We start from the raw sequence: 20255 nt of genomic DNA on the forward strand, positions 1-20255 counted from the left end.
TATGGAAGAACTGTCTCTGAAAGAACAATGAATAAATGGAGCTTTCTGTGTGTCAGCAGAATGGAAGAAGCAGCCAAGCAACGCAACATTGAAGCTTTTGAGAAACCTCTTTATTCTGCAGTGGCGCCCAGTGGGAGAAGCTGGACGTAGTGTTACAGAATAGCAGGCGTACAGGCACAGCTAGTACAGTACTATCTGCATATATAAATAAAAAATAAGGTCCATATTTCTTTATGGTACATCTCTCGTCTGCAGGAACAGGGGGAACAGAATTCTGATATGGCACACAGGACATTTTAAAGTCAAACTGAATGAAAATGAGGGTGAAGAGACACAATCCATTCCTTGATGACACCTCATCAACAAACCCTGATAATTCTCTTCAATAACACAAATACTCAATATATGTTACATGCACAAAAATATAATGGATTAAAAAAGATTAAAAGCCCGTTATATCCACTCTATTTTACACTGCTGCCTACAATTAAAGTGTGAGGACGAATTAATCAACATTGCATGAGTGGAAAAACATAAGCTCTGTGATGATGTTGAAAGGAACTGCTTCTCTGTCACATATGCTGCATATGCTGGGGGAGGCGTCTTTCTGCAGTGTCCGTGAAACCTGCATCAGTCCTCAGTGGTGAGGACCTCGACGGCCTCCAGGAGGTGCAGGGCCAGACTGTATTGTGCGTGGTTTTCTGGCAGGATTTCAATCAGACGGCCGACCAGCCGGCTGGTTTGGGACAAAGGGACCAGAGGACACCGTAGCTCACCGGGGTCCTGCAGCACACAACGTAAACCATATTCCAAATTAACCAAGTCAGTTAAAGTTGTTGTCCTGTACAATTCCTAAAATTAACACCCTATATCTTCTTCTTCTCAGTTTTTTTTTCTTAAAATAATTCATGTAAAAGACACTATAATTTAGAGCGGGAAAAGACTGATGAGAACACTCATCAGTTGTTCTAGCTGAAGTGTATTACATTAGAAGTCAGTGGACTGCAGGTTTTCTCACCATAGCTTTCAGCCATGTGCAGAGTGTTGGAGGCAGGCGCGCCAGCAGCTCCATGGCAGCTTGTGTCTGGCTCTGGCTGTGAAGAAGTGAGTAACTCAGCCTCTGACCGGTCAGGACCAAGAGCTGAGAGCCAAGCACATCCTTATCTTCCACTTCTAACATCACCTAAGGAGTAAGATGACAAAGCGGATGCATGTGATCAGCAATGAATGTTCTGTGTGATTGAGACAGATCAAACTGAAGGGGTTTTCACCATGTGGTGCCATATTCTACAAGGAAATACTATTTGTGAGTCTAAAGTGAACCCTGTCATTTCCTATACCTCTTCTGCACGGGGGTCCAGGCCTTGGTTGTACAGCTCACAGACAAGGTGTCGCCGCAGGATGTCTGGGTTGACCTGCAGCAGGGAGCCCAGGTCCAGACACAGCGAGGGCCACCAGTCAGCCCTGGGTCCACTGGAAGGCAGGGGAGTGGACCCAGTAGTTGACGCTGAGCTGGAAAGGTCATCTATGGCCTGCACCCAGCCAGTCAGCACCCGTAGGAGGAACTGAGACAGAGTGGGGAGAGAGAGAGAGAGAGATGAGGTGTCACATACTGAGCATACTTCTCTTCTCATCTTCAGCATTCTTTCAGTCTCACCTCTTGTCGAAGTGAGACCAAGCCTGGGTCCATGTCTCCACTGGGCATCAGCTGAATGGTTGTCAGATCTCTGAAGAAAGCATTCTTACCCTACAAAATAAAATATTTGGAACACTAAATAAAAAAACATATACTGTAGAGTAGTTCCTCAAATAGAGACCAAGGCTTTTATTTACTTGACAGGGTAAAATACCTTTTAAACTAGAGGCAAGCCCTTAAAAGTACAGCATTATGCTGTGAGTACAAACATTACACTCCCTGTAATATTTCAAACTACGAGCCTTCATTGGCAGATGTTTGATCTCTGATGATGATCAGTGTTATATATCAGGAGAAGTATTACCTCTGACAACTAGTGTTTGTAGGTGTGTGCAACCTTACAATCAATTATCAATTCAATGTCACTTCAATCTTGTCTTTACTTCATCTGGCTCTGCTCTAATTAAACCTAGTATTAAACCTAGTACTACCACAAAAAAACATTAAAATGCAGTAGTGACTTTCCTTTGAAATGATATAATCCAGGGGTTCAGATAAGACCCCCAGTATTCATCAGAGATGATGGTTTTTAAATAGTAAACTGCAGTATTTCAGGGATTTAAGGTGTCCAGCCACAGCTAACATTTGTATTCGTGCGTGTGCCTGTTTATGCGTCCGTCTTCTCACCTTGCTGTCGAACAGGCTGAGTGGTTTGATCCTGAGACTGAAGGTCATGGCAGCGTGAAGGAGAGAGGCTAACAGGCAGTGGTGTTGGACCAGGGGGTAGTGGACGCCTTTTTGCTCCAGGGCGAGCTCAGCTATAGACGCAGGGCCCTCTGCTCCACACCACGCCTCCTCCACAGACAGCTCGGGAGCAGGAACCTCCTCTACTGCAGAGTCCGCCTGCGCCGAAAAGAAACCGCAGACACAGTGAGCAGACAGGAATGAGTGTTTCAAAGGCACAGCGCATGCAGGTGTTTAGTAATGTTAGTAACACTTTTAGCTAACGATTTGTTTTTAAATTGAAATATACTAGTAGCAATAGTTGTAATACTACCAGCTCGTTTAAACACATATCAACCCTTTACTTTAAAACTGCTTCTCACATGCATTTGCCACAAAAAGCCAAAATCCATTTTCAATTTATCCAACGCTGCTTCCCTTTTTTTGTCTGCTGTGTTTCATCGTCCATGCTTTGTGCTGGATTTATGCGAGGCAGTGGTCATTCTCCATGCTTTATTCTGCACTATTTACTTACATAGGAATTTAAAAAAGACAAAGGGCAGTGATTCTTAACCAATGCTTCGGTCACCTCCATGAGGATCTGCAGGAGCTGGACGCAGCCTCCCAGGAAAGACGTCATGGCTTTATCTCCCATCCCAACGTCCTGTGCGTGAAGACGTGTTTTTGTTACATGCAGCTCAATGCGTTCATGGAAATACTTAAATAGAATATAACATAAACCTATTAATTGTTAATTCATCTAAAAATTTGTACTTCAGCACATTCTTACCCGTCGACATAAACGATCTTTGGGTGCTTTCCCCACCTGGGAAAATAAAGGGCAGGTATTTAGACTAAAGCCTCAGACTCAACAAACCCCTGGAAAACAGATGCACAGTCCTGCTGTAATACTCCAGGCTTTACCTTCTCCATGAGGAAAGCCGCTGCTGAGAAACGCTTGACAATGAACGTACTCCACATCATTGTAGAAATACCTACGAGAGTTGAATAAATACATTTACAAGGTAATATATAAAACACTGGCAGCACTATTGGTAGTATAGTGCTTTTTCTCCAAGTTCTTTTTTCATGCACGCCTAAAGAAAATGACAATGCTTCCTTTACATTATAGACAGACACAAACACATAAAAACATATGCAAGCATGTCCTCTTACCCAGCTGAATATGAGGACTGGAGACCAGCTTCAAATGTTCCACAGCCAAGCACAAATATTGACCCTCCTATGAAGAGAAGCAGGAGTAACTTCAGATTTAGATTCAGGTTTTTCTTTTTGTGCATGTTCTTATGTGCATGTCTATGTGTATATGAACCTCCGGGTCTTTGTTCCACTGCACCACATATTCCCAGCAGCAGTGTGCGAAGAGAAAGTCAGGTGAAAGGGAGTGTGGGAACCGCTGACACACTGCCACCAACAGTTCTGGGGAACACAGGGCAGAAAATTCCATGAAATAATTTTGCAGTAATAACCCTGAATCCTATACACATCAAGGCATGTTATTTTATTAAATGTGTATCTCCTTTATGTGACAATCGATATATTATTCAAAATAAATGTATGAATATGCCAACATTGCATTAATGTCTGATATCTCCTAGACCCCACCTGCTGTCCTGTCTGTGTCCTCGTGGGTTTTCTGCTTCTCCTCCCTCTTTTCTCCCTCCTCTTTGTCCTCTGCATCTTTATTTTCTGTCCTTTGGAGAATTTCCTTCAGTCGCTCTGGGGACAAGTTTTGCCTGAACACCCACTTGGAGACACTGTCGGCAATACCACCTTAACAGATGGAAACACAGAAAAATGGAAGTTAATGTGGTTTAAGTGACCATAACCATGCTAAGGAAGTGGGCAAAGCCTGATGGATGACTTGAGTGAGAAGAGAAAGTAGTTAAGAATAGAAAGAGAACAAGGCAGTGAAGATTTACAAATACACTGAATAAAAAAAAAAAGAAAGAAAAAAGCAACAAAACAGAGGCAGAGAGAAAAATAAGATTAGATAGTTTTAATACTCCCAGAGTCTATTCTTAAATCCGGCCTACCTGTGCCTCCCTCCAGCAGGGTCTTGATGGAGCACTGAGCTGTAGCGCCCCCTGCTGCTCCCTGAGGAGGAGGCACCAACAGGAGTGTCTGCAGCACCAACACATCCTCCAGCTGGCGAACACACACAACCCACTGCTCCAGTTCCAGCGACACCGTCTCCCACTCTGACTGCAACTGTCACACAGAAAAAGACCAAGGAGGTAAGTGTGACTTAAATGAATAAACTTTATAGTACCAGGAAATTGCCATTAAGCCTGTTAACATTAAAGAGGATGCTTCCCTATTGTTGCCCAATAAAGTGAAACTTGTCTACCTTGCTGTCGGCCCGGCTTGTGATACAAGCTTTAGCAGCACGGTGAGCTACGAAGGCAGCCAGTAGAGCACCTGCAGCGTTGTGGGACTGGATACATGTACTGCGTACTTGCTGCCACCAGGGGGAGATAGACTGTGTGTCCCATGACTCTTCAACTGCACCTGATGAGAGGAAGAAAAAGTGTTGTCGCTTGTCTTATCCTACTTTTTCCATTGATCTTCACTGTAACCAAAACCAAAGATGACAGATGCAAATGGGACAGCAGACACCAAACAAGAATGCATACCTTTCATGTTGCTAAGAGCAACAAGTAGTGTGTGGAGATTTTTAACCATTTCTGCCGGTTTCTGTAGTACATCCCTTTCTCTTTGTAACCACACGCTGAGCAACAAAGACTTGACAGAAAGAGAAACGGAAACATTAATTAATAGTGAGAAATAATACTTGTTCTTTATCAGTCATATGTATCAACTCATTTACATATTGTCTAACATTCATATGGGACGGAAAACTAATTTTCCTAACCAAATAGTGAGCAGCGTAGCCACCTGAATCCAGTGCCACAAGGATCACACTTTAGCAGTCTCATTTATTTTCTAGACACAAACCAGAAACCAGAACACTTCAAGCAGAAAAGCTCATTCTGGTCCCTTCTGAACCCAATGAGTATTTTTTCCTTTATCTCACCAATAGCTGCTGTGGACTGATGCCAGCCTGTTGTAATGCATCACAGACTTTATGGAGGGGGCTTTTTCCACACAGACAGCCCCAGAACATGAAGTTTCCTGCAAAAGACACACAAGAGCAGTCCTCAGTCTGGATGTGCGTAATATTCTCACTATATGTCTGTGAGTTTTGGTTTGGTGGTGCAACCTCACACTAACATGACACCAGAAGAAAAAGACCAAATATTTTGTGGCTTGTGTAGCTAAGTCTCAAACTTTTCACAGCATTACCATTTCTCTGTATGAACATCCAACACTGAATGGTCACACTTAAATAAAAAATGATTTGACAGAACATGCTGACATTTACAAAATGCTACATATGATGCCAATAATTGACGTTTGTATGTTTTGAGACACTGGGTAAATTTAACCGGCCATACCTAGCTGGTTCCATTCTGTTTCAGACCTGCAGACAACCTTCAACTCCCCATCTTCTGTGCACTCGATCTGAGACAGGAACCCTTGGGCAGGCAGGGGTAAGTCGGGGGAGTCCTGGGCAAATGAAACACTGGGTCTTGAGGAGAGCTGGGCATAGCGTTGTAAGGTGGGTCCAACACGAGACAGTTCATCCTCGATGCCTTCAAGGGAGTCCTGCTGGGTGGAGAAAACATGTAAAATAAATGTGGTAGAGCTCTGAGGAGTAACGATGAGGTTTTAGATGATCAACCACAAAGAGCATCTCTTCATGTGTGTGTCTGTGTGCCTGTATCCTCTCACATTTTCAGAGCAGGCCTCAAAGTCTGCAGCAGAGTGCAGCTGCTGGATGTCTGTGAAGAGCTGAAGCAGTTTCAGCTGTGAAGAGCAGAGCTGGAGTAATGTGGCATCCACTTCCTCTGGGGCTGTAGTGCAGAAAAAAAAAACACTTCGGATATAATACTTCAAGCATTTAGCATTAAACTAATCTTTGGCAATGAAAACCTGACCATTTCATTTAAATTATACATCTTTAAAAAAAGCATTTGTACTTTACCTTGTTGCTTCAGAGTGTCATTTAAGGCACGTGTGATGTTGGTAAGACAAGAGACCGGAGCATTCTTGTTTGAAAGAAGAGACTCCAAAGCCTAAAAGGAAATGCAGAGACTGGAGTTAGAATTTTGACTACTGTGATGGGGAATTTATTCTAATCTTTGATCATACCTGCTTCTTTATGGCAGGGTGTTTGATATCCAGCAGGATACTTCTGGCTTCAGTCTCCAAAACATCTGAGACAATAAACAAATGCAAAACACATAGATTTATATCCCGCTGATTTTCTACACATATCCTAACATATTAAGTGAGCTCCCACTCTTGTGTCCCTTACCAGGCTCCACTTCACTGCTTCTGAGTAGAGCAGTCAGTCTCTTTACCAGGTGCATGTCTTTGGCTCGCTCACTCTTCTTGTCGCTGAAACAGAGAAGACCCAGAAAGATGCTGCTGCAGTGAGTTTCTAGTAGTTTCATGTTGTGTCATGCAGTATGATAACACGAGACATCACAACTTAAAATTTTCAAAGTTAGAACATAATTTTCACTTTTTAAGCAAGATAATAATATGAAGCATGCTGACGTGACATTAAAAACTGTTATTATGCCATTAGCATTGATTATCATGATCTTAATAAAGCTCTATTGCTTCTCAGAGGCAGATGTGCAGTCTTGACTAGTTTCCATGGTGAAAATAAAAACACTGACAGAATGTATCAAGGTCTAATATACAGACTTCAACATCAGAAGGCAGGAAAAAGTAATGAGAGACTGCACCAGTGCTCTGGATTTATATGGAGACCCAATTCATTGAGAGATTTTGTTTCAGGAAGGGTTCAGGTTGTGTGCTGGATGAAGGATGTGGTGATGACACCACATCTGACGTCATGCTTTGTGACAGATATTTATTTATTGCAGGGTTCAATAAATGTTCTTGTTTATTTCATTTTAGTTTCTTAAGCTTGGCCATAATTTTTAATGTCATTCTTGGGGCAGGTGTAGGTTAAGATGAGGTAAGTAACCAAAACAACGTGACAGTTGTGGCAACTGTCGCTGCACTAGAATTCCTAAGTGTGGACATCCATCTTCTACATGCCTAGTCATGCATGGATGTAGCTGAGCCTAACTTTTGCAGGTGGTGCAATAAACAATAGACAAACAATATTAAGTATTCTCTAGACGTGAATACATATGTGTCTAGCTGAGGTACCCAAGTGTCACTTTGTGAGTAATCTGAGTCTCAAAATGGAAAGCCACCAACACCTGTAAGCAACGCTCAAGGAAAAATCCCCCCTCAAGAGTTAGAGGCATTTGTAACAAAATACCACATGTTTTGCAGCAGATTTAGTCTCTTTTCTGTTTGTCTGCACCAACCTGAGGGCCAAGTGGAAGGGTATGTTCACTGTCCTCAGTGCTCCTGTGGTGGGATCCAGTAGACACACCTGCTGGGTATGGAGCTGCCAGCCCTGACTAGTCACACTGTTTACACCCATCAGCCGGTAGCCAGCATATAGTAACCTGGAAGAGCACGCACACACCAAATGATTCAGCATGTTACATTTGTTTCATTGTTCACGGTTGTTATTTATTCCCCAGTTTTTATGTGATCGACTATAAGACAATTTGTGCTTGTGTAGTCAAACAAAGTAGGAAACCATTGCACTGTGCACACCTGCAGTGTTTTCCCACGGTGAAAGCACCGACTCGAGGCCCTTGCTGCATCGCCCACACCTCCAGGATTCCCCTCCGGGGAGCGTAGATGACAAGGAAGAGAGCGTGACGTCTGGGGAGAGAAGACGAGGGAGAGGACTCTCGACCACCACGCTCCTCTGGAATCTGCAGCCAACCAAGCTGGGCGTCTCTGTAACCTGAATGAGAGCAAAATTATTGACACATTGAACATTAATAGTATATGTACATAAGCACTGCTCAAAAAATTAAAGGAACACTATGAAAACATAACAAATCTAAATGGGAAAAAAGTCATGCTGGATGCTGAAATATACTGAGATTTATGACAAGGATAATAAAAATCTGATGGGCTGATGGGTTGAGGACCGTCTAAGGTCCTGTCCAGCTCTCCTACAGTAACTGCCTGTCTCCTGAAATCTCCTTCAGGCTTTTGTGACTGTGCTGGGAGACACATAAAACCTTCTGGCAATGGCATGTATTGATGTGCCCTCCTGGAGGAGAGCGGTACTGCCTCATGCTACCATGCTACTAGTAAAAACACAGTCAGAAAAGATGTGGAGAGAAAAAATGCCAATGGCCTCCATCTGTAAAAGCATTTCTGTTTTGGGTGATTAAAACCCTGCTGCTACACAACTGACCAGATCAATATCCTAGAAGTTTAACTGACTTGACGCTCTGACTAAAAAGTGTTACTTTATGAGCAGTGTATTTACTGAACAACAATTAGGCTAATTGCATGACTTGGTATCACAACCAATATTCAAGAAGGAATAAAGGCAAGAGACGGGGACACAAGATGGAATGATGAACAGAAGACGGAAAGCTTTACCTTCATTTGTGCTATGTGATTATAAAAAAAACATTTCTTCACAAAACATACAGTGTTTTCTCCTTGCTCTTCTTTTTGACCTTTCACCTTACCTTTCCACATACGGATGGCAATACCTCGGGCCAAGTCGAGCAACGTGACGCGACCAAAGTCATCCGTCACTCCGGCCAGGGTGTTGCATGGGGACAGACAGATAGACTCGCCATGGCGCCGAGAGTCTGGGAGACCAAATCTAGAACACACAGGTCGTGTTTAAAGACAAGGGAAGGACATGTCCAAACTTCAGGTTGCCAGTGTCAACAGGGCATAACACTGCTGCTGCATGTGTACTGTGATATCGTGACTGGTACCTGATCCCCAAGGGGGTGGCAGGCTCCACCTTGGGCTTCTGTTTCTGTACAGCCTCCTCTTCAGTCTTGTTCTTGTTCCATCCTAACCACCCGCTGAGAGAAAAGCAATCAAAGACAATGAAAAAACTGAGAAACGCAAAAAAAAACATAAGGTAGTGAAGACACAGAGTTGAGGATAATGAGAAAACAGAGCAATTTAGATTACGGATTGATCTGCTTTGTGCCGTCCCAGCAGCAGAGGATGGTCAACAGAGCATTCTTCGAGTGTGTGGGCCGGACCAAAATTATTATGTGCATGTAGGAACATAGACTGGACAACCCCATCTGTCTTAAACAATGTGCTAAACGAATTGGGCAATGACTTTTATTGACTATTCATTCCAGGCCTATTATTACTTAGTTTCTCTATTTACTTTTGGCCTTAACTTAATGTAATTTATTATTGTGATTTATACACAAGGTGTACTTAAGACACACACACCTGGCTGCACTGAAGAGAGCTGAAGTCAGCTTACTGGCCACAGCCAGAGCCACGTGAGACAGAAGAGGCTGGGAACTTCCCTAAAGAAAGACAGAGACACAATGAAAAGTGGAAATTGCAGTTAAAAAAGTTGTTTTGCAAACTTGAGTCTTCAACTGTACTTTGTCAATCATTTGTGTAGGTGCATAACGCTTAATGATTAACGTACTGTAAATGTACAGACGTGCTGCCTTAAACATAGTTCAAACTGGGAATAAAGACATGTCCTTCATCTCCCTTACACTCACCTCAACAGCATAGTAAAAGCCAGTGTAAGGCCCAGCTCCTACAGTGACATACTGGCTCATGGCCGGGGGGCTTCCTTTGACTGAAGCATTGAACCCCCCGAGGATAGATGCATTCTTCATTTGGTCAAACACACACAGCGTCATAACACCTAAGAGCAGGAGAGATTCAAATGAAATGACAGAATCCCTTCTAGCATTTGCCTTTTCTTCCGTGCATACATAATAAAAAAGGGTGTAATGTAGTGAAAAGTCAAAATGTTGATCATGTGTAATTTGTGAAACATTCCCTTACCAACACTGCTGTGGTCCACAATTGTGTCCATGTCCTGCAGACCCCACTTCTTATAGGCCAGAGGAGGAGGCGGTATCGCATCACTACCAGCTGCTGCAGCTGTGTGGAAAGAGCAGCGAGGAAGCTTTAACAAAGAATCCGATCAGGAGGCGCATTAATGTGTTGGTTGCCTTTTGTTTGCATGTAGCTCCACTTAAAACCATTGCGCCTTGCCTAGACTGCCTTAGGCCACGAAGCTTATTAGTTACAGTAAGAGCACACAAACACACCGAGCATTACTAGATGCTCAAATGCTGATGAAGCTTGGCTGCGAACCTCTAAAGGCTATATATAACTGACGCTTCTTAGTACCTGAACGCTTTGTGGCGAACACTATCCACACAGTCAGCAAGTGGAAAACACATCTGCGGTTAACACACTGCAACAATACTGTAACCGTTCCTACAAGAACATGTTACAGAAATGCTCTTCTAAAGAAAACACATGAGATACATCCATTCTGGTGCATGCAGACACACAAATACACACAGATGGAATATGTAGCATTACCTCTTGCCACCTGGTTCCTGCAGGCTCGCAAAGATTGAAAGAGACTGAAGCCATCGATAGTGACCAGAGCAGCAGGGTAGAGGATACTCAGCTCCTCATGCTGCAGTAGAAGAAATTCAATATTCATACATATGCTGAAGAAAACTGAAGACTATGTACTATGTTTTTCCCATTTTTGCATTTTAGGAAATCCAAATTCAATGTTTAATTAACACTAGTTTGAAGATTGATCACAGTCTATAATTGATAGTCAAATCTCCAAAATGTAAAACTGTAACTCTGAGATGCACATTACCTGCTCAGTGACACCAGGATGACGAGGGATCTCATAAGTGCGACACTTGAGCCTCAACACAGGGTCCTCATGCAGCAGCTGAGCCAGGAGCAGAACACCGCTCTGAAAAGACACAATCGATTTGACATCAAATACAGCCATGTCATTTCTATTTATATATAGACCTTAATGAATGGTTTGAATTCTGCTGACTAATCGTGGCATTCAAGAAGTGTAAGACACAATGGATTATGCCGGTACCTCTGTATAGAAGCGGACATAGCCTGATGTGAAACCAACTACTACACATGTCCAGTCAGGCCGCCCGGTGGAGCTCCTATGTACACGCAGAAAAATACAAATACAGTGTTATTAGTGCTTCCTCACACATCTCTTTTATTTCATGTAAAGGTAAATCTTACCTCTTTTGACTGGCCAAGGGGATACAGATGGCGCTACTCACACACTCCCTAAAGAGAAGAATATACAAAAAGTAGAATGTAGAGTGTGTGAGTTCACTCTTACATGATCTCATATTTACTTTTCTCTACTCCTGTCAACTTCATATGACTATGTGTCACGTCCATATTCATCCCTTACCATACTATACCTATGCTGCACTCCAGTGTAGTGCAATTTCCTTTCAACACAAACAGCACCAGGCAAACATTTCAGTCTCTTAAGTGTCCATCGCACATAAATGTTAGAAAGGCTTCAGCCCACTGCCAAAATCAGCGTGCGGCAGGGCAATAGCACAACGACTATACTGTACAATCTGCACTGACAATAACAACAAGGGGCAGCGTAGCTGATGGTAAGGCCTGAAAATATCATGCCTTATCTCAATACAATGGAGTGAGTCTGCGATTACGTTAAGAGAAAGTAGACGCTAACACACCCAGAACCAACATGTTCGATACACAGAATAACTTATCTTCCAAAAACCTTAACATTCTGAATAAATGTATGTAGGTCTACTGGTGGCATTAGTGCACGGTTAACACATCATCAATACTTCTATACACATTTCAGCATTTTCATCTCATCTCAATTGGAGTTTTATCTCACCCTTCTTCAGTACTGAGGGTTCCAGACCAGGACACAGCTAGAGTCATTTCATCTCTGCCACCATCATCTGTACGCCACTTGGCTGTAAAAAAATATACATATATATATATAAACATTAACAAACATGCAAAACTCTGAGTCGTATGTGTGCGTGCCTGCGTTCAATTATTTGACCTGAGAGAAAGGCTGCTTTCTGTTCACGGGCCACCACTAGCAGGTCGGAGCAGGGTGAGAGAGACACAACACAATCCTGCAGCCAGGGTCCACTTTGCCCCGTGGTCTCCTCCTCCACCTACAGAGCAAAGAAGGAAGAGAGAGCTTTAGATCTGCAAATACTGTTATCAACAGACATATAACACCTGAAACCAGTATCAAATGAGGCAGAAATGTATTTGTGGTTTTGTCTATTTTTCTTTTAAAAAGAAATCCATCTACATTCATCTAAATATAAATTGTTCTGTACCTCTATTAACCATGTATTTCCAGTACAAATTACACGTGAATTTAAAAATCTATTAAAAAAAAAAAATTAGAATACAGAATAAAATACAAAGAAACAGTCAGACCGCTGTGGCAGGAGTGGATCCCTCTTCTTTATTTTCGCCATTATCCCATGTCGACTCCCAGTCAGAGGTGTCCCAGGACAGCTCATTATCTGTTGATGAGAAAAGAAAAATGCTTGGTTTGGAATGCAGGTAGACAGAGGTACGTCTGCAGTCATTGGGAAACTGTCAAGCTTTCTTTGCCTAAATCTTGGTTTCCTGCAGATCATATTACAGCGTGAGCGAGTGTAGATGAGAAAATTCAAGCTTAACTGTTAATATGATCAGGCACATCCGGAGAGATTATCAGGATTACTAGTAGAGATCAAAGTGACTGGTTTACTCCTTATACTGTAGAGGGGTTTTAAATTCTGAACTGGATAAATGGAAGAGCTACAGCCAGATGATGAATCTAATATAGCAACACAGGAATGCACATGTCACCCCAGCTAACCTTAAAAACGAATTCAGAGATGACAAGTGGGGAACGGCTGAAGAAGCTTTTGCTACAGGGAAATAACCCAAAAATAAAAATTATGAGTGGGTGGAAGACAAAGTGACAGCACAAACATCACAATCCAGGCCAACATTTATGATGAATGACACTTCGCTGCTGTGTGTGGGACAGTCACTGTCACCGCACACATTCTGTATCTGCACATGTCAATATCGAATGAATGTGGATATTTTTGCGGATGCGAAATAATATGAAAAATGAAGCACAAAATCTTCCACTCTGTGATGAATGATCTATTTCTTCCATTTTTTAACAAATACATTTCCTCTGCCTCAATTCATAGGTCAAATTCTGCATAGTCCAAGTCATTTTTAGCGTATGGCTTCCTTCTCAGAAAATGTTGTTATTGCCTTCTTGCCCATAATTGATAATATCTTGTTAAACATCTGTAATCGTCAACAACATACAATTATTGGTATGTCCTAGACTCATCACTTTGCATTCCTTGGAGTTTTTCAGTTATTGCACAGTCAGAAAAAATATCCTTAGATACAGAATGCTCATTATCCCAAAATGGTTGTAGTTTATGGCCTTCCCAAAAAACGTGTGTATGATTTTCTTCTCTATTACCATATGCGTATTGTGAATTTGATTGTTTGCTCTTTGAGTGTGGAGCTGGAGTGCAATAAGTGCCCTGTATTTCAATTCAATCCAATTCAATTCAAGCACTTTATTTTTCCCCCGAGGGGCAATTTAAAATGGCACAGAGAGCAACAAAACACACATGATAGGCGCTAACACACTAAATAAAACAACAGACAAACAAGACAGAAGTGCAAAAAGACCATGAGTAGTGTCTACATTAACAATGACCACTACAACTGCCTTTTGAGAGGCAGAGCATAATTCAATGCTGAAGCAAGGAGGGGTTAGAGTTCAGGAACTGGACTGCTGTGGGGACAAAAGTGTCCCTCCTCCTTTGAGTCCTTCAGGTAATGGAAGCCACTCAAACACTAATATGTGTGAGGGGTCTTGCAGGATCCTATGATTGGTTCTGTTCAAAAAAAATTCTAAGAACTCTAATGTCCGATGATTTTGGCACAGTCTGTAATGTTATGCAGCCAAGACTGGTTTGCAGGCTAACAGAATAAAACCAACAGATAAAAGAGAAAATGAGCTATAAAATTACAATAAAAGAGTGATAAAAGGTCATAATACGTGTGCTCACTTCAAAGAGTCTCAGCTTATTGAGCGGATGTTGCCTCTGTTGACGTTTTCTAATTCCTCCGATATTGGGGGAGAACCCCAGAGAGCTATGGAAATGGTGCCTGGATACCTGTGTTCTTCCACAATCTCCACCGGCTGCCCTTGTATGGTGGTGATGACTGTCTCTGTTTGGCAGAGAACATTATGATCATTTCCTCTGTTTTGTTTGCATTAAGCAGGAGATGGGCGTCCTCACACCAGGTAACAAAATCCTGCAAAATAGTGCTGTGGCGTTGGGGCAGAGAGCGGGGTATAGCCGGCTGTATAAACCTACAGTCATCGATGTAAAGGATATAAAGCAGAGGAGATAAGACAGAGCTCTGAGGAGAGCTGGTGTCTGACATGATGTTATTTACCAACACTCTCCAAGACCGGTGGATAAAGAAATCCATAATCCACAAGACGAGCTGGTGGTCAGGACTGAAGAAGAATATTCATTTCTCAGCGAGGATATCAGTCGGATGGTGTTAAATGTACCAAGAGAAGTCAGCAAACAGGAACCTTACGATGGTGTTGGCCGTCTCAAGATGCTTATGTATGTTGTCCAAGATGAACACCTTGGCGCTATGCAGTGGGTCCATAAGATGATCAGGAGGTTTTGTGATAGAACTCTTGACAATCCATTCCATGGCTTTTACCACCAGCGAGGTCAGAGCAACAGACCTAAAATCGTTCAAGGCCCTTGGGACGGGAATAATCGTGGAATGCATCCACTTCCGGGGCACTGTGTCAGTGTTCAGAAAGCACTGAAACGGCTGCTGGAATACATCTCCCGGCTGTTCAGCACAGTGTCTAAGAGTCTGCCCACAGATGTTAGCAGGACCTGTGGCAGTGTTGAGCTCGGTCCTTTTCAAGGTGTTCACCACCAGCCTGCTGAAGGTGAGGGCTGAGTTGCCAGGTTGGAGGAAGAAGATAACTGTCTGTCCTCTTTTGTTGCGCATCCTGCAGTGTTGTGTTCAGGTGTCTCATGTGAGATGACTCATAACAAAAGGGCAGGGAGATGCTCCTCCTCACCCCACAGTCTGCATCCTGCTGATGTTACAGAGCAGGCGAAGCTCCATCTATCATGCACTCTATGTTAAAGACCACTAATAAAGCAATAAAGCCAAATACATTTGATGGTAGTTTCCCATGGTAGTTTACCATCGAATTTCTAACAATGCAAAGGCCTCAAAAAACGCTATTTCGGCTCTATTGGGATGCGTGTTAAGTAGGCTTTACCACACTCAAATATAACACACTACACAAAAACTCTTTGTATACTTCACATTTAATCTCTTCATCTGAAAGCAAACATTTATGGATGTGGATAAGCACATAAATGACTATCCCTCCAACCCCAAAGACATCTAACCTTATTTATACATCGTCCTGCGGTTAGTTAGGAATTGCTCCGTTAGTCTGTTAGTAACTGACTTGCTGTTAAGAACAGGTATTTGCAGAGGCAGCTGTGACTTTAGTTTACCGTCATATCTACTAGCGTCTGCCACTGGATGCAGGTAACGTTACCTGTTTGGTTCTTCTCCTCGGCTGGCTCGGTGTTCTGGCTCTGGAACAAGAAGTCCCGGACCGATTTGAGCTCTTGGAGCCTGCAAAACTCCAATAAGCTGCAGGACATCACTCTCGTGTCCCGTCAGGACCAAAAAACAAAACGGAATTAGCCAGTTAGCCTCCTTGCTAACGGTCCAGCTGTGGAAAATCTTACGTAGCTTAGCAGTTTGAGGCGGTTTCCTCGTCCTATTATCGTGATAACTTTATGACAACCTATTCAAAAAGACGACGTTTATCGCTTGTCTTTGACGGCAACCTAAAAGTATATTAATAACCGTCTGGTACTCTGAGTTTTATCGAAATTGGCAGTTCCCACCCTTGCAGCCTAATGTGTTGATGACACATCATTAGCATAATAACACTGGTCTGCTTCCGGGTTAGAGCTGCGTCGAACATTTCAAAATAAAAGCGCGATAGTCGATTGTTTCCAAAACGTTAACTCCAGCAGTGTGACAAAATGACAGAGATATTTTGATAGTTTGCAAAGAAAGTCAGCATTGATCATACAAATGCAAGTATCGGTATTTGGAAAAAATAAATAAATAAAATGTGTTGGTATGTCTTTTTCACCAGAGGGCGGAAGAGGGACATGGATCTGGTTTCCCTCCATCCTCTCAGCTCTCACATATGGTTTTCCACTGATGTTCCTCTTTATTTTCCCGTGGTCACACCAGGACATAATGGTATATTTTTAGTTTATTGTAAGTCTGTGCAGGTGTTGTCATCATTGACTGTATATACTAGGTTGTTATACAGAATCTCTGACTGTGCTGGAAAGTCAAATTTGTAATCATCCTCTAAACTTAGACTTGTATGCTGAATGCTAGGCTATACACCAGCAGTGCACGTTTTTGCACAGTATATACATACATACACACACACACACACAAAATATTCTGCACACTTATTGCACATTGTAAGTTTCTGTCCATTGGGGGGCGTTATTTTGACATCCCACAGGCATATGAGAGCTTGTGGGATGAAGCTGTTAGAGAACCTAGTTGTTCTGCTCCGGATGCTGCAAAACCTTCCCAGGGGCCCGGCACATGGGGGAGTGAGTGGGACCTTTGATTGTGTTGTGAGCATTGGAAAGACAGTGAGTTTTTGTTTAGTTTAGTTTAGTTTTAGTTTCTGTTTTTTCCTATGGTTATGACCTACAGAAATAAGCATTTTTATGTATTAGGATATTATAAGCAGGATTTTGCCTATTCCATCTGTACAACACGGATGTTAATGTAGGTCAAAGCAGTGGAATCTAATTTTTTTCTGAGCAACTGATTCCATCAACTAATTAAACTATGTAGGCCAGCGGTGTTTAGACTGCCTATCACTGTATATCCGTGTCTTGCTTTTTATTTGTCCCACACTCTGTGCATGTGCTTTATGTGTTCTAAGTCATGGTTGCTTTGAAAAAGATGATATGTTTGCTAATTCTATGACTGTAAGGTCTGTCATTTGTACAAAGAAAAAAACATTTATAGAATAGAATAGAATAGAATATATATTATAACACTATACAACAAAATTCCCTAAGAGGTGTATAAATAGGCTACTTAAGAGAGATTGTTGTGCTGTCCTACTTAGTGGTTGAATTGGTACACTAAACAGTTCATGATCAAAACTGTAATCCACTACAAAACTACAAAACTTTTACTTCATGGTGTAAAATCTTCAAAGCCAGTGTTTTATATATCAAAACACTAAGTTCTTTTAAAGCAGGTTATAGAACATCTAGTTCCTCAGAGTATCTTGTTGGTGGGTTCTTGTTAGGTTAAAGGTCAATGTTACTACTTTCCTTCCTGGGAACATAAGGCCTGTGGTCAACATGAACAGCTGTTTGTGGCATTGTTGAACGCTGCTCCTTGTCTTTTTTTCCCATCCTTTCATACACGTTCTTTAAAAAGAAATGGGCAATCTGCCAGTGTCCTTCTTGCGTCTTCATTAACAATCCCACCCTGCTCTCACATGCAAAACACACACTTATTTAAACATACAGTATAGTGGATGCACGCATAAACACACACATACAAGCTCACCTCTGGGGGGTGCCCAAAAGTTTCCGGTCCGGAAAGCTGGACACAGAAACTCAGGAAACAATTGGGTGTCAGAGAGGTCCTTGGGCTCGTCGCATTTCCCCGTCCTGCACCATTGCTTATTGAACTGTTGTTGTGTAGGCTGTTTTACAGGCCACAGAAACAAGTCTCCATCTGGTTCCCCCTCTTCCTTTGTTGACAAGAAATTGAGCTGGCATCATTCTGTCTCAGGATAGCCGTGCTGTTTATACACAAAGAGATATGGCATTGATTTATTCATACGCACTTAGTGTTAGTCACCGTCATAAGACCTTGATTTTTGTTTTGCAGGGTTTTAGACAAAGATGTCTAGCATCATGTGATGCATTTCAGACTCACATTGTGTAACTCAAATAAACCACATTAAAGCAAAATCCTGCAGGTAGCAAATAAGAAACAATGATAAACTACATAAATGTGATTTGGTTACTGTGTGTTCTGGCTTTAAGTGTTTGCCAACAGTCTTGAATGGCACCTTGCCGTAATCTCTTCACAAGTACACTCTACATTTAGGAAACACAAACTTTGGAGGAAGTAGTGCAGTGTGAAAGAAGGAGGCCGCTACAATGGCTGGTTTCTGAACTCAGGCCTTGTATAATCTCACTCTCTAAATGAATAGAACAGACACTAGCACCCACACAGTCTGAAAACCTTGCGGGTTACTAGGGGTGAAATGTCTTATATTTTATACTTACAGGAGAAAAAGGTTAAAGGTAAGGTAAGACAAATTAGGATCATATGAACTAATAAAAAAAGTATTCTTGACTATTCTCCCATAAATATTTAAAATAATGTGTTAGCTTTGGCTCATGGTTGCTGGCTACACTAACCATTCAACATGTCCGTGTAAAATTTCAGTAGTACATCACACCAGGGGCTAATTTTCCACTATGTTTTCTACTGAATATCAAGAGTAGGTCACATTTCTTTTGCATTCCTATATGTAAACATTGTTGGTTTTACCATATATCTATATCTATATATATATATATATGTTATGTAACTTATTGGGATTCTTGAGAATAATAGTGTAGCAGTAGTAGTCGCTGCTTACCAGAAAACTAAATCAATAAGTCATTCTTTGAAGATAGCTCTAATCTTATGCTAGACCTACTAAATTGCATCACATAGAAACTACATTCTTTAATATGTGACTGTTTGATTTTTATTATGGGTTATGTAGTTTGATATCATCTCATGATTAGCTGGAGAGAAGACAGCAATATAGATGCAAAGGTCACTCAGATGCCTATTCTGACAAATAAAATCTGTGCTGTTCTGTTCTCAGAACTCCGCAATCAAAGTTTCCAGGAGCTCAATAAAAAAAAAAAAAATGGAAACTGTGTTACCTCATATATTATGTTTTCAGCAAAATGATACCATAATGATACCACAAACGTCCACAAACTAAAAGGAAGCATATTTTCTTTGAAGAGAAGTGTCTCTTGATGTCTGACTCTGATCTAATCTCAGTGAACAAAACCCCCAACTAATGCTGACGCCGTGGTAAAAAGTGAGAAGTGTAAGTGCTGTGAAATTGAAGACACAAGACTCTCTGATCCTCTTTTATTGCAAAATGAGCAAGAAGGCATAAACAGCCACTAAACAAGTGTTACTAGTGTTACTCCCTTTTTGAGCTGAACAACAGGCAGCATTGCTTCTCAATCGACTCTTTGAGCCCCATCACAGAGTTAGTGAAACCAGCCTGACAACAAATACCAATTTTATCTTCTTTCAGAATGCAGTTATTTTGATGGCGAGACGGATATTCATAAGTTGATGCTGGTGCTTTTGACAATGAGATTAGCCTTACATGCTCCCTTGGCCACATTTGCACTGTGTCCTTGGGCACATACTGCATGTTAAGTACCTCCTCTTAACTATGGCCTCAATAAACACCAATAAACGACATAATATGCAGTTAAAAAGATGTTGCTCTTACAACAGCTGACCATATGATTTCTCTGTGGTTTATATTGTCTTTCGACAGAGGGAGGGATTGCGACTGATGCATTTTTTTTAGTTCATTCAATATTACCACCAAGAGAGCAGTATTTTTCCTGTTTAGATTTTTTTTATTTTATTTTAATTTTTTTTATTCAGTTTTTAGCTTTTAAATCTG

The 20255-nt window shown here is 41.7% G+C and overlaps 1 protein-coding gene across 5 annotated transcripts; it reads right to left on the bottom strand.

The window, feature by feature from the left end:
- Positions 1–88: 88 nt before the first annotated feature.
- Positions 89–16417, bottom strand: rab3gap2 (RAB3 GTPase activating protein subunit 2 (non-catalytic)). Of its 5 annotated transcripts, none has more exons than XM_047610479.1 (35): positions 16020–16417; positions 12812–12900; positions 12420–12537; positions 12246–12327; positions 11600–11647; positions 11439–11514; positions 11199–11300; positions 10904–11003; positions 10355–10453; positions 10063–10211; positions 9776–9855; positions 9295–9387; positions 9037–9176; positions 8096–8291; positions 7798–7941; positions 6762–6844; positions 6596–6660; positions 6429–6519; positions 6176–6297; positions 5839–6049; positions 5418–5515; positions 5017–5125; positions 4731–4891; positions 4417–4591; positions 3986–4153; positions 3693–3799; positions 3536–3602; positions 3284–3354; positions 3150–3185; positions 2949–3023; positions 2324–2539; positions 1658–1747; positions 1341–1565; positions 1019–1183; positions 89–783 (listed from the first exon to the last, which is right to left on the bottom strand). In XM_047610479.1, the coding sequence occupies exons 1-35, from the start codon at positions 16126–16128 to the stop codon at positions 631–633; spliced, it is 4113 nt and encodes a 1370-aa protein (XP_047466435.1). In that variant the 5' UTR covers positions 16129–16417; the 3' UTR covers positions 89–630. The 5 variants fall into 5 exon arrangements, with proteins under 5 accessions (XP_047466435.1, XP_047466434.1, XP_047466433.1 ...); XM_047610478.1 differs by having other exon boundaries at positions 2895–3023; XM_047610477.1 differs by having other exon boundaries at positions 5839–6052.
- Positions 16418–20255: the final 3838 nt, after the last annotated feature.

Source organism: Mugil cephalus, chromosome 17, assembly GCF_022458985.1.
Source record: "Mugil cephalus isolate CIBA_MC_2020 chromosome 17, CIBA_Mcephalus_1.1, whole genome shotgun sequence".
Lineage (NCBI taxonomy): Eukaryota > Metazoa > Chordata > Actinopteri > Mugiliformes > Mugilidae > Mugil > Mugil cephalus.